The sequence below is a fragment of the Ursus americanus genome, chromosome 6, assembly GCF_024610735.1.
Source record: "Ursus americanus isolate L20-20 chromosome 6, mUrsAme1.1.p, whole genome shotgun sequence".
Lineage (NCBI taxonomy): Eukaryota > Metazoa > Chordata > Mammalia > Carnivora > Ursidae > Ursus > Ursus americanus.
In genome coordinates, this window is record NC_142132.1 from 77,636,504 (window position 1) to 77,651,195 (window position 14,692).

Consider the following 14,692-nt stretch of genomic DNA (forward strand, 5'->3'; position numbering starts at 1 on the left):
AATGCAGTATGCTTCAAAAAGGATCGTTCCAAGCATTCCAAGCTGGTCACACAGCCACTGAATGCACGGACCTGGATTAAACTCCCAGGATTAGTGGCCCTTGGTCCAGGGGCCACTCCTGCACAAGACAACTGCACGACACGGCTAAAGCTTGTAACATAAAGCACCCGGAGACAAAAGACAGAAACCTAGTTCGGCAGTCTAGTTATGTCAAAAAAGTCTACACTGTGTGAGAACACGAAACAGAATGTACTGTTGTAGAAAATACTGAACTATTACTTGCATAAAAAACACATTCTAAAATTAAGTTCTCATCACAACATAATGTCATATGTGTTCACAGTTGGAGTAAGCCTTTTATCTTCTAATGTTACTTATCTCATAAGAGCTGCCTTTGGGAAAAGAAAACAGAAACTTGACTTTCCAAGAAAAATAAATGAAAGCAGTAAGTTGGGGATTTTTTTTGTTGTTGTTTTGTTTTTTTGTTTTTAAACCTATCCCAAGAAAATGTTCAATAGCATGGTGGTAAGATACCAAACATAAGCAAATGCACCAGCAAATGAAAAATCTCTTTGCAAAATGCATCACCAGAGAAATACACAGAGACGTCATACATTTACTTAGTAATAAAAATTTTAAATGAGACACCCAATCAGTAACTGACAATTTTGGTTTATACATGCACTGAGTAGACTATGCTGGGACCATGTGAAAAATAACATATTCTCTTATTTCATTTGAAAGCATTTATGGCATTAGATGAATTATTGCAATGAACCTTCCAAATATAAAATGCTACATCTTCAAGAATCCTTTTAAGTATGAAATAATAAGCACAGTATAAAACCATTTTCTTCTCCAAAAATGCTGATTGGATTCAAAGGACATTTGATTCCTTTATTCCTTTAGAACTATAATTAGAGTCTAATTACAAAAAAAAAAATCAGTATCCTACTACACTAATTCAGGATAATCACTGGGGAACCCAATTATATTCCCAAATCTCGAACATTAGAAAGTGTGCAAACAGAACCTGCAAAATCCAACAAGGATACCTTTCAAACTGTGAAATGGACTGGAATTAACAGAATAGTAAGCACTTCAGTGCAACTGACTTGCCCACTGTTGATCAGTATTGGCTGTTTGCTCTAGATTTAAATGTCAGTCTTCCCAGGAATTTTTGTTTCTAATCTACCAAGACTTTATTTAAAAGCCATTTGCTACAAACTTCCAGTTATAAAATAAATAAGTCCTGCCGATGAAATGTACAGCAGGGTAACTACAGTTAATAACACTGGAATGCATAATTGAAAGTTGCTAAAACAGTAAATCTTAAAAGTCTCATCCCAAGAAAAAAAAATTTGTAACTATGTATGGCGATGGGTGTGAACTAGACTTACTGTGGTGATCACTTTGCAGTATGTACAAATACCAAATCCTTGTGTTGTACACCTTAAACTAATATTGTGTTATATGTCAATTATACACAACAAACAAAAAATAAATAAAAATAAAAGACGTTTGTTTTGTAACTTGATTCTATGTATGTGCTATTTGGGATCGCGGAGTCGATATCTGATTTTTTAAAAAGATTTTATTTATTTATTTGATCCAGAGCATGAGTTGGGGGGAGGGGCAATGAGAGAGAGAGAAGCAGACTCCCCACTGAGCACAAAGCCAATGTGGGTCTTGATCCCAGGACCCTGAGATCATGACCTGAGCAGAAGACAGACACTTAACATATGGACTGAGCCACCCAGGCGCCCCTCAGTATCTGATATTTTAAACCTTAAACCAATCCAGCATGTTTTTTGGAACAGGCATCTAGTTGGTCATTTTTCAGAACCACTTAACGCTAACAAAAATTACTGAAAACTTCGAAAAGATTTTCCTTCCTTGGGTTAAATCTATTGATATTTATTCCATTAGACCTTAAAACAGGAAATTTTTAAACACATGTATTCACTTGAAAATAAGAAACATACTACATGTAAAAAAGGTTTTTTTATAAAATTAACTATATTTTAAAAAACAAAAATATTAATGAAAAGCATGTCATTGCTTTATACTTTTTGGAAACCATATTGATATCTGGCTCAACAGACGACAGTGTCATCCTCTGCTTCTGCACCCTCCCTGCAGCTCTATCACACATCATGTCGCTTCTAGAAAATTCTACCACACGCCTGTGAGAGAATGAGACAGAAGACAAAGGACATGCTCGTGTTATTATAAAGACAGGTTTGACCTCAAGGAGCCCCTAGGAGCCCAGACTTCAAGGACTCCTCCTTCAAAAATGTTAGTGTGATTACATTGGAAAGAATTTTCAGTTTACTACAAAGATTTCTCATTAAAGAATTTTAAAATATTTATGAATATCTCTGTGTATGAAATCTGTTAAAATACCCAAATTTGCCCATTTGTTCTGCTGCACGTAAAGCAACTACTCTAGCTACAAGAGAGCTCCTTTCATCCATCGCCCCTCTCTGCCTTGTTGCACTAATGGGCCACTTCCCCCTCCACTCAGACCTCTCAACAGGGCTGTCAGAAGGTGTCACCCTTGTGGCTTCTCCAATGGCATCTGAACTTCACATCGTCAGGACAGAATTCTTGGTTTTGTTTCTTCACCATGAACTCCACACACTTTTTCCCATCTCAGAAAATGGCACCACTGTTCACCCAACTGTTTAATTCAAAAACCAACAAGTCCTTCCCAATTCCTCTTTCTTTCACCCCCATATCACATCTACGAGCTGCCAAAATGCACCCGCCGTCCCTCACTTCCCATGCTGTCATCTCGGCCCAAGCCAGCATTACATTTCGCTTGGATCACTGCTGGATACAACCTCCCAACCGGAATCCCTGTGTACCCCACCACTCCACGGGACATATTTTCCACCCTCCATTAGTAGTGGAATCCATTTCTCCACTCGTAACACCTAAATCACATCATGTCCCATCTCAGCCTAAACTCCAATGCTCTCTAAATCTCTTGGAATAAAATTAAACTACCTCCAGCGTCCTACAAGTGACCTTGCCAATATCAACTCATTTCATTGCCTTCTTTCTCTTGACCATGCCAATCTTTCCCCACCTTAGCACCTTTCTGCTTGCAGCTGTCCTCATCTGGAACCTCTATCCACACTTTCATGTGTCTGGCTCCTTCTTGTCATTTGGGTCTTGGTTCAAATGATGCCCTCATAGGAGAGCCCTCCCTGACCCACCTGATCATTGCCAAACCTACCTTATGACTCCCTCTCACCTCACCCTGTTTTATCAATTTACTCATAGCCCTGATAACTATCTAGGAGTATTGTGCTTATTTTCGTGAATGTTCTTTGTGCTTCTCCCCTACGACCGTCACCAGGCTCTAAGGTCTGGACGATATGGGACTGTGTATGTCTTGTTCACTACTACACCCTCAGTGTCCACTGAGACACAGTCAGACCTGAGAAAGCATTTCTAGGAAGTGAACAGCAGGCATGAATAAATAATCAGATGAATTGATAAGCGAATCATAATAAAGAAACCGTACTGCCAAAAGAACTCCATTATATACTTCCTTTGCGGTTCTCAATTGTCAAGGGACTTACAAAGAATTTCATGTATTCATGGACGACACTCAGTCAAATCCACACTCTGCTTTATCTCTAACACCTTCTCTACTTTTGTAGAAACACGCCATATGGAGGGGGAGGAAAGCATGGTAGTTTAGCAAGGCCTGCCATGTATATATGCAACCTAATTCTCAACACAAAAATCTGCTGAAGCATTTTTCCTATTTCATGTGGCTTTGACCTCTAGAACTGATGTGAGAAATAAAAACTCAAATCCAAGGGGCGCCTGGGTGGCACAGAGGTTAAGCGTCTGCCTTCAGCTCAGGGCGTGATCCCGGCGTTCTGGGATCGAGCCCCACATCAGGCTCCTCCGCTGGGAGCCTGCTTCTTCCTCTCCCACTCCCCCTGCCTGTGTTCCCTCTCTCGCTGGCTGTCTCTATCTCTGTCGAATAAATAAAAAACTCAAATCCATAGGATTAAATGAAAAGAAATGTCAAGAATTTCCATAGATGTTATCTTTTAAGAAAATGGCGTGAAATTTGTTCCCAAAAACACATAAATTAAGTATTTTTCCTTTGCAGACTAATTTTTCATTTACTCAGGAGCCTTATCATCAATACTTATGATTACTGTTGTTTAATCCTCTATTTTTCTTATAAATTTGAATGTAACCATTGATAGCGTCTCTATATTATATTAACCACCCCATCACTTCCTAAAATATAATGTCAACTCTGGGAGGAAATAATTTCATGTAAATTCATACACACACACATGGGCACAGAGTATAAATATCTGTGCATGAATATTTCCAAGAGGCTAAGTCAATAAAAATGTCTGCACTGGACATATTGGAGCAAATTATTACAAATCTTTAAAAAATGACTTTAATTTAAGGACATGTACTATCTTGAGTGGAACACTGGGGACAGCATAAATCTATATTAAGAATATTGCTGAAGGTATTAAATATTCTAAAATAATATGAAAGACAATATAACAAAAGAGTAAGGTAACATGATGCTCCGTAAACACAAGTCAAATATAAAATGTAACATTGAATTATATCCTTCTAACCATATAAATGAACAAAAAAAGTTTGATGAGTAAATGAATGGCTTTCAGTAAAAGTTATCACAATAGGCTATTAATTAAACTCTAATGGAAACGAATGCCACTTCCTTCATTTCACCAGTGGGAACTCCGTGATATTTTAAAGAAGCTTAATCAATTTTTGAAGGAAAATTTTAAACACATTGGTGTTAATGATAATTGTGTGAAAAGTTTTAGCTTTACTCTGTAAATATCCCATTGCCTACTAGTGAAATGGAAAACCATCTCTCCTAATACTTAGACCACTTTCACTGGATGATTTTTCTAGTATAGCTTTGCTATTGATCAAAGAACGGAGTAACTTAATTGGCTTTGATAGTGAAAAGTATCAAAGTAACTTAAGCGCTCCAGTTAAGTCACACAAGATAGCACACAGCAAATAGAAAGTAAATATTCTGTCTTGCTTTAAAAGCACACGCTTCCGTACATTCTTATAAATAACTATCAAGTAGTTTCATTGTACCCAAAAAATAATCAGCTTTAGTAAAGCCGGGCAAACAAGGCAAAGAAAATGGTATTAAGTAAATCATTAATATAAAAGTCAATAATAATTTCTTGAAATTTTAAATATGCATAAAACGTGAATTTTCAGGAATTCATTTTAATAACCTTATAACTCGGTGCACTACTAAGAAGCTTTAGCACAAAAATATTTTCGTTTTCATCAGAAAGGAGTTTATAGAGGGGCCTAAATATAAAGATCAGACTCAGACTTCAACCTTCCAAAGCTACAGGTGTTAAATTCAGATAAAGGATGTGCTACTATAGGCTGCGTTTCTCAAATGCGGAGTCATGGGAGAATTCCAATAAGGACTTCAGAGACCAATTCCAGCGTCCTTTGTCCCGGGGGTGGGGTGGGCTGTTGCCATGGCAGCCACACCACGCAGCCTGTCCTGCTGGGAAGCAGCTCCTCTCTGCCCAGCCCTCTGAGAGCCTGCCCAAACAACTGCTCATCTTCAGGGATTTTTCATTAGAGGAATGGATATTAAAAGCATTAGTCTATCCAGCCCCCACCCACCAAAAGCATTCAGAATCTTGTTAAAAATCTCTTAAGAAATACATCGATGTGATTTTAAATTGAACCCATGGCAATTTCAGAAGCCTGTCGAATGTTTAGCATGCAAACTGGTCACCAGTTCCATGTACTGATGCCCAAAGTAAGTTTCACCTCATTAGCAGGAAATCGATGTGTTATCACACTATTGCCAAAATGGTACTAATCCATATTTTCATTTTTTTTTCAGCTATGCTGTATTCATTTTTAACGTTCACTGAAAATGCATTTTTAAACTTTCAAATTTGGCATTCTCTCAAAATTGCAGAATGGAGAGATGGATAGTTTAGCAAAATGAAGCCGCATAGACATAAGACCCATAACTGTTATGAAGTAAGAGTAAGAAAAAAATACTTGTACCCTTTTAGCATAACCTATGATCTTCTTTACTAATTTCAGATTGATTTTAAAAAAAATTGATGGCTTTCCAACTTTTTCTGTCTCAAAAAGAAAAAAAAAACACTAAGCAATTTTCAAGGATTTTAGCTTTGGGGAGTCTTCGAAAGTAAGAAAAGCCACACTACTGCCCTCCTCAATGTAAAAAATTCAATTCTACCATTAATAATTTGGAAAGAAAAGTGGAAAGAGCTACATTGCTAGAACCACAACGTGATTAAGCTATTTTTACAAAATCACACAACGACGTAAGCAGCCTAATGAGTAGTAAGAACATTATCCTTCAAAATATGTCAATATTTCAAAAAATGATACCCTTAAAACATCTTGTTAATTTTTCTTGACTTGTACAACAAATGCTGTTACCTTATGACGGTACGTACACACACATCTTTACCTATATTAGCAATAAAGGAAAAAAGGTATGGTTCTGCTTAACCATCTATCCCTATTCATCAAATCTATCACTAAATGACTTGTGATTATTTCCAAACATAAAATGTACCCTCACAGGAAAAAGAAACTGTTATCGCCAAGCATATTCAAAAATACGTGTCCTGTCCTCTAAGGACAATGTATAAAGAGTTCTTAAAATACACTGGGGAAAAAGAACATAGAAACAAAAATGCATTGCCTTTCCAGTTTCCTGCTTTGAAAAGGACAACTCTCACCTAGGTCACAAATGCGGATATACTCCTTGCTAGGTAATTCCTCATACCCTAACTCAAGCACATGCCTTCATGGACACACACATACACACATAAACATGGGCACGAAAAATACCGCCATCCAGAATTTCTTACAAAGATACAAAAAGCACAAACCAAGAAGAAGACTGATGTTATTTCACTACACTAAAATTAGTAACTTCTGTTCATCAGAAGATATCATAAATGAGTAAAAATTAAAGCCATAGATTGAGAAAGATACTCGCAATGCCTGCAAATGACAGAGACTAAAATCGGAAATACGTAGAGCCAACCAATCAACAGAAAAAAATGGGAGAAGACTACAACCGACACTCCACAAAAGAAACACAGAGGGTCTGTGGACGTAGGAAAAGCTGCTCAGCCTCATTAGTATTCGAGAACAAAATAACTGGAAACAGTCTACATATAATCATCAGCAGAAAGGATAAATAAATTGGGTTATACAGCACCACATAAAATTGAACCCAAAAAATTAAGTAACAGAAAAATACATGCAGGATTATTTGATTTATATAATATACCACGAAAACACTTAACCCTGCATGTCCAGGTGAGTGTTTGCGAGGAAGCCTTTGGAGGGCTGGGTTGTAGGATATTCTTTCACAGACCCACACAGTGAGAATGTCGGAGTTTAGGGAAGGGCCAGGAGATGAGTTATGAGTCAGCCACGGGGAATCCCTCCCTCGCCCCCCACAAACTCTCTCCAAGCAGATGCTCTGGAGTCCGTGCTGGAATGCCTCCTGAGACGGGGTTCTTGCCACCGTAACAGGCTGCTCACTTGACTCCTAGACCATATTATTCAGTAGCACCTTGCTGCCAAAGTCTTCCCTATAACTTCCGTTTCTCCTTTGGTCATGTAGATTCACAAAGAACAATTCCCTTTTCAAGTGACAGCATTTTCAGTATCTAAAAAAGTATTCTTTCTTCCTAAACGTTCCATCTATACATGAAACAATGTCATTTAAATACACCTATATACTTATATATATGATCTATGCATTTATATATGTGATCTATATATTTTTATATATGATCTATAGCTCTACGTTGTAATTCCTGGACTTGGTCCAAGTCTATCGAAGGCTTTTTTGAAGCTTCGCACCACAGAATAGACATGATACTCCCACACCATCTAAATAACCCAGACCCTTGTCGTCGCCATTGACTCCATAACCGAAATATAGTTTACTAGTTGTATTTCATACTTCCAGATCCACTAGGTTTATGATCACTCTTATAAACCGAGGTCTGTTTTGGTTTTATGTAAGCAGTGCACAGGTTTCCTCTTTCACATTAACATTATGAGCTTGGTCCAAAGAACTGCGAAGTAACTTTAAGTGCATTGGTATTGCAAATGTTCTAAAGATAGCTTTCAGATTAACATGAAAAACTCACAAGGCCAAAGGGCAACACCTGATTTTGGAGAATGAAATGGTCTGTTTCTCATGTTAAAATTACTGGGAGAGCTCATTCATATGAAAATGCATTCAATTCCCCCGTACTCTCAGGGAGTGTTTGGAATGCCAAATGACACGGTGAGGCTCATCATTAATGTTCAATTTTACATAAAATCCCTCTTTGAATGTCCGCTTTTGTACATCATTTAATTATATAAAGACAGTAAAAATGTTTCAGGGGGAGAGGGGAACAGAGCTTGAAGGATCACGTTGTGTGAACTTACTTCCGAACAGTGGCCGGCACAAGTGATTCATGTCCACACCATAGAATAAACAGTGCTTGACATCAGCCTCATGGGCAGACTTGGTATCAACGCACTGAGTGGGAAAGGAAGCAGACAACCCAATGACTTTGTCTACAGAAGGAAAAAGTGCCTTCTCAGTGCAGTAACAACAGAAACGTGAGGCTAGTCCCCGAGTGTTGATGGGAACAGTCAATATCACTTAGCATCCATTACAAAGGCCATATTAAAAGAGCATGTGTGATGAACTTCTTTAAAAAAAGGGGGGAGCTGTGATAAAAACAAAATCAATGCCATTCATTATAGACAGAAAACATAGGTCCTTCCAGCTGCACAGCAGAGTTGAGTTCTAAAATCAGGGCAGAAAGGCAGGCCAAGATTGAGCCAAATCACAGCTGCTCTTTGGGTAAGGAAGAAGTTAGGAGAAAGAGGAGAGGAGTGAATGGTCAAAGATCTATGGAGAGGTCCATCAGCAGTTCAGTGTTCCAAGGATGCAGAGAGACCTAAGCGGTATTCATGGAAACATCTGGATTATTCTCTCTTAGCACTATTGCCATTCAAGTTCTGTATTTCTTTGAAAATAATCAAACCATTTCCTTTATCCTATGGTTTAATGCTGTGCATCTCTAATGGGCTCCTAAAACTGGGATAATGATACATAATAAATATATGCCACCAGTTCTTCTAATCTGCACTTTGAAAGTTAACGTTGCCCCATCGTCACGTCTAGGAACTTGGGAGCAACTGGCTCAGTTCGCACGTCAACGTACTGGGGGGAAGATCCTGGCCAAGTTACTCACCTTGTCCTTGCACCAGACTCTCCAGCTACGAACACGCACGTAATAGAATAGCTACTCCTTAAGAGTGCCATGAAGATTAAAATTTAATACCTATAAAAGGATTAAACAGTAGCTGGCATTTATAAGTACTTAATAAAAGCTATTATCATTAATAAGCACCTCATAAAAAAATTGATGATTTCATTAAAAAGTTTCACTTAAAGTAGCCAATGCTCACAGAGCACTAAATAGACGACTTGCCTTTTTTTTTTTTAGGAAATAAAACGTAATCTATCTGCTTCCACAACAAAACATCACAGGAAATGGGCAAAGCAACCACTTTGACAGATACAAATTCGACATTTTTCAATATGAAAATATTTGATTAGATTCACAGAGGCGATGTTTTATTCACATCACCATTTTCATGAAAGGCACTAAATCAGAATATGCCCTATTTTGGAACACAAGAGACTAAAACGAATCTCTATAATAATAAAGGGGAGGGCAAGAGTATAAGGATAGTAACAAATTTTACATCATAACCAAGGCCAGTATCTGTTGAAGAAAATAACCTGTATTCAAGTATTTTGTAAGAGTCATTGATATATTTGAAAACATAATTAAAATGTAAACAGAGGCTTAGCAACTTAACCTACTTACATTATTACTGCCTTAAAAAACTAATATCCAACGAATCTGACTCAAACTTTTAACACTGAAATTTCCACTAGGCAGCAATTTTAAGTATCTGAAGGTCACACAACTCATTTTGCTTGAAAATATATGATAATATATTTATACTACCCCCAGATGATTTTCCCCAGTCATCCTAATTAGGGAAGTCCTTACCATATGACTATTCTCTTCTGCTAAAACGATGAGAAATGCTGGCATTTAGGTGTGCAGTCCTACTTGGGACACTGCCCAGCTCAAATAAAAACCACTTAAGGTACATGTTAAACAGCATTAAAGTTAGAAACTTCATTTAAGGAAAGAGAGACAGAAAATCGGACTGATTTTCCATGTAAACTCCCAGGGTGTTTTTCTGAATGTCTGGATAATAAGCAAGTTTCTGAATGAGCCTCCATAGCCCTACTCATCACATTGTTGCTACAGAATGCTCTTTATAAATATTAATGTCCGCGGATGAAAAAGAATCCATCTCTATCAAGAACACTGCTATCTAAATTTCGAGAAGATTAAATACGTTGATAAAAAGCTAATTAAACAATGAAACATTTCTTCAATTAAAACTTATAAAAATTTAAATGACGGGGTTTTCTTTTGATAATTTGAAATTATTCTGACACAAGGATATTCGCACAAGATCAGCCAAAGTTGCACTGAACTGGTTAGAAATACAACTTGGGGACAGATCAGCATCAGTTTACAAGATTATAGTCATTTTAGTTAGTTTAACTGAAGGCAATCAACAGCATCACTACAAAATTTCTGACTCTGAATATTGATACACTATTTAAAACCCTGTTTTAAAAAAGATAATTAAGATGACTTGCTGTTTAGTCAATCCAGTAGGAAAAGGAAGCTAAATAAAATTTTTCAAAATTAGCTTGAAGCAATGGAGGAAAAATTAGTATACCTACCTTTACCTCGGGAAGCCTGTCATGGGTATTTCGTCTTTCTTTTGTTATAAATATGTTTGTGTGTATGTATGTGCACCAAATTCTTGGTTTTCTTCTCTCATCCCCCCTATCATATAACATAAGATATATTGACTTTACATCACAATATTTAATTATTAGCTTTACAACATAGAGTTTAAATTACGGGATATTAAGGAGAAGAGTAAATATTACCCAAGGACTTTGTACCCTTTATGGGGGAAAGCGTTAGTGGGTTTTCAGTTGTACTCAGAATCATCACATCATGTTGGGTGGAGCTATGACCTTGCTGGTTTCTTTATTTGGAGATAAGCATAGTTTAAGGAGAGGCGCACAGGTGCTGAGTTGACAAGGCGTGGACCTGGGATGGTTAATTTTATGTGTCAACTTGCTAGGCCATGATATCCAGGTATTACTGGTCAAACACTATCCTAGATGCTTCTGAGAAGGTATTCTTTAGATGAAATTAACATACACATCAGTAGACTTTGAGCCACAGATTACATTCATAAGGTTGGTGGGCCTCATCCAATCAGTTGAAGGCCTGAATAGAAAAAAAGACAGACCTCCCCAGAAGAAGAAGGAATTCTGCCAGCAGTCAACATTCAGATTTGAACTGTAGCATCAACTCTTCCCTAGATGTCTAGCCTACTGCCTTTACCATGCAGCTTTTGGATTTGCCAGTGTCCACAATCACATGAGCCTATTCCTTAAAGTAAGTATCTATCCATCAATATCTATCTATCTATCAGCTCCATTTCTCTGGAGAACCCTGACTAACACATAGCCTCATAGTTAAGAACTGGAGCTCTGAATCCAGATGACTTGGGCTCAGTCCTAATTCTACTATAAACTAGTTGGGAGACACAGGCAAGTTACCTAAACTCTTTGGGCCCCTGTCTCCTCATCTATAAATAAGAATAATAAATATTACCCCTTATCTCATAGGATTGTTTTGAAGATTAAATAAATGTTATACATGGAAAGCATTTCTACAAAGCACACTCAGTACGTGGACCTTGTTCTAAGCACTCAGTAAATAGACGCCATGATTTCTAAGCTGCTTCTATCATAGCTAGTAAACCAGCAGTTAGTCTTAGAAACCAGATAATAGGGATAAAGATAATTTTTTTTTGGAAAAAATTTGCAAGGTTGTGTGGAAATCTATTTTTGTAAGAGATATTCAAAATAGTCTATGGCCATCCCACCCTGAACATGGCCGATCTCGTCTGATATTCAAGATAAAGGAAAACAACGTACAGGTTCTGGAAATATTTCTTTCTTGAATGGATTTTCCAATAATTAGCATCTGCAAATAGCAGAAGTAAGGTGTACCTTCCTTTATGCAATAGGGATGTTCTTACAAACATGCCTGACAATAAATTACCTGAAAAATCAACTACAAAACCACTGATAAACTATAATCTAAGAAATGCTTTAAACTTGGTTTTTTAATTGTTAGCACTTCTTAACATCTCTCTCTATATTTATAGTTTATACTCGGCCTCTGTATATTTCTTGCATTTTTCTCATCTTTTCTGCTTACTACCCACATATACTCTTGCCCTATAATTTCATCTCCTTCCCCTGCAATTGTCTGCCAAATGAATACTGTTTGTGTTTTTGTTTATTGTGTCTTGCTTTCATTCGGAAGAAAGCCTAGCTCAACGTTTATTTCCTTTTGGCCTGGGGAAGAACTTCATAACATTGACCCAAAAGCTGAAAACTTATAGAGGGGAAAAAAAAAAAAGATACAAATTATGACTTAAAAGTTGAATGCCTAATACATGTCAAAAAAGATTACGACGAAAAATTAAAAGGTGAATGACATATGCAGGCAGCACATTTCTTATATACTGTTGAGTGTTTGATAGATATCGTAATGCGTACTGTTGTTTTATAATGTGCTGCACTTTACAATAAACACGTATTCCAATTACTTCATCTTAACTTCAGAACAATCTTGTAAAGATGGTAGAAAAGCAGGATTTGTCAACATCAGCACTAAGGACAGTTTGCGCCAGATAATTCTCTGTTGCGGGCAACAGCTCAGCAGAGCAGCAGTCCTGGTTTTTAACCACGAGATGCTAGTAGCTTCCCCCATCAATCCCCACTCCAACTGTGACAACCAAAACGTGTCCAGGTATTGTTACACGGCCCATGGAGGCACAGAATCATCACCAGTTGAGAACCACTGCCAGAAAGGAGGGGCAATCGGGAGGACCTTTTGTTTACAAATTAGGTAAAATTCAAAGAAGGCAAGTCACTTGCCCAAATACACCCCTTCTCTTAATGACCTATCAACTTGACAATTCTAGGACACTGCCATGAATGCGTGGGGTGAGACACTAATCACCACCTAGAAACTGATTGTGACGCTTGCATGGCAACTCTCGGATGTTCTAGGCACTTCTGAACTCACTTTCTCCTCAGCTGATCTGGTCATCAGGCTTTTGTTTTCTCCCAGAAGAAAAGCACAGCATCATAAATTCCAAGTTAGAAATACACAACATGAAATTTGTCTAGGCATAAACTATATTTGTATGGTGCCTGCCTCAGTTGTTTGTTTTCAAAGCAGTTTCTATCTTTATTGGTGCAAGATTTATGAAACAATCCATCACTCTTACTAATTAGGTAGCCCATAAGCAAACTGACCAGTCTGATTTCCTCTTTCACACACATATAAAGCACTGAAAACATTCTTTTTATAGAAGCATGATAGCAAGAAACCTAGCCATACACTGAAAATTAAAGGTAGAGTTGACACTTTATCTGGCAAAAATACTTTCCAACAGTCTCAAGCTTCTCTGGAAGCACCCCGATGGTGTGCAGACTTACACAGCGTAATAAACAGCATTTCTTTCTCTCACCCTATCATCCTTTCTCCGTGTCTAAAAGAATACTAGATTCTCAGCTTAATATTCTAAACAGAAACCCTTTGTACAACTGGTCAACCACTGTATCTAAGTCGTGTTCCACCTCTTTTCAAATTGTTTCTCAAAAACAAAAAGGGGAAAATGGAAATGTCCCACGTAATACATTACCATCTGTGTGCAGGCTGATAAGATGAAAAGGGAATATTTGAATATCAGAGGATTAGAGTTACAAACCATACCTTCCATGACATACACCAGTGACCCCACATCTCCTTCTTTGATGATGCAACTGTCTTTGCCGTACTCCACTGGGTACATACAATCCACAATCTCCTGGATCTGTGACAGCTCCAGGTTCTTCATAAAGTCGTTGTCAAGGATAGCTTCCTTTATGAGATCCTTGGACCTAGGGAAAGAGAGGGAAGATTTATTGGCACATCTGACGAGCATTTTCATAGTCTGGGAAGTTGAACAGAGCTGTACGACGTTCTGGCACACTACAGTACATTTTCTTGTTAGGCATCCAATCATTTTCTGAAAGACCTGAGAACAAAGTAACTCCATGGCAGTCAGAAAGGCACTGAGAAATTCTCCTTTAAGCAAAGTATCACTGAATGCACATGCGACCAACCAGAAACAAGCAAAAGCATATCATTCCATTTTGTTTTAGAATGTGTTTTCATCACAACGATTGTGAAAAATCCAATGGACAAGCACTTTAAACTGAAGTTTGCAACTTAGTTTAAGAATAAATGTGAAAAGGATACGAGAGAATTTTATGGAACTGACACTATTATCACTATATTTATATATTGTAAAAGAACATCAGAGAGTATTGTATTATACACCAGCAGAGTAAAAAACAATTTGTTTACTTATTTTT

The 14,692-nt window shown here is 37.5% G+C and overlaps 1 protein-coding gene across 2 annotated transcripts in view; it reads right to left on the reverse strand.

The window, feature by feature from the left end:
• The window catches only part of PRKG1 (protein kinase cGMP-dependent 1), a 1,185,335-nt gene that overhangs the window by 1,017,675 nt on the left and 152,968 nt on the right, over window positions 1-14,692 (reverse strand). For both annotated transcript variants that reach the window (XM_045802398.2, XM_045802397.2), the window contains exon 2: window positions 14,049-14,215. In XM_045802398.2, coding sequence (XP_045658354.1) covers window positions 14,049-14,215 — 167 coding nt within the window. The remainder of the gene's footprint in view (window positions 1-14,048; window positions 14,216-14,692) is intronic.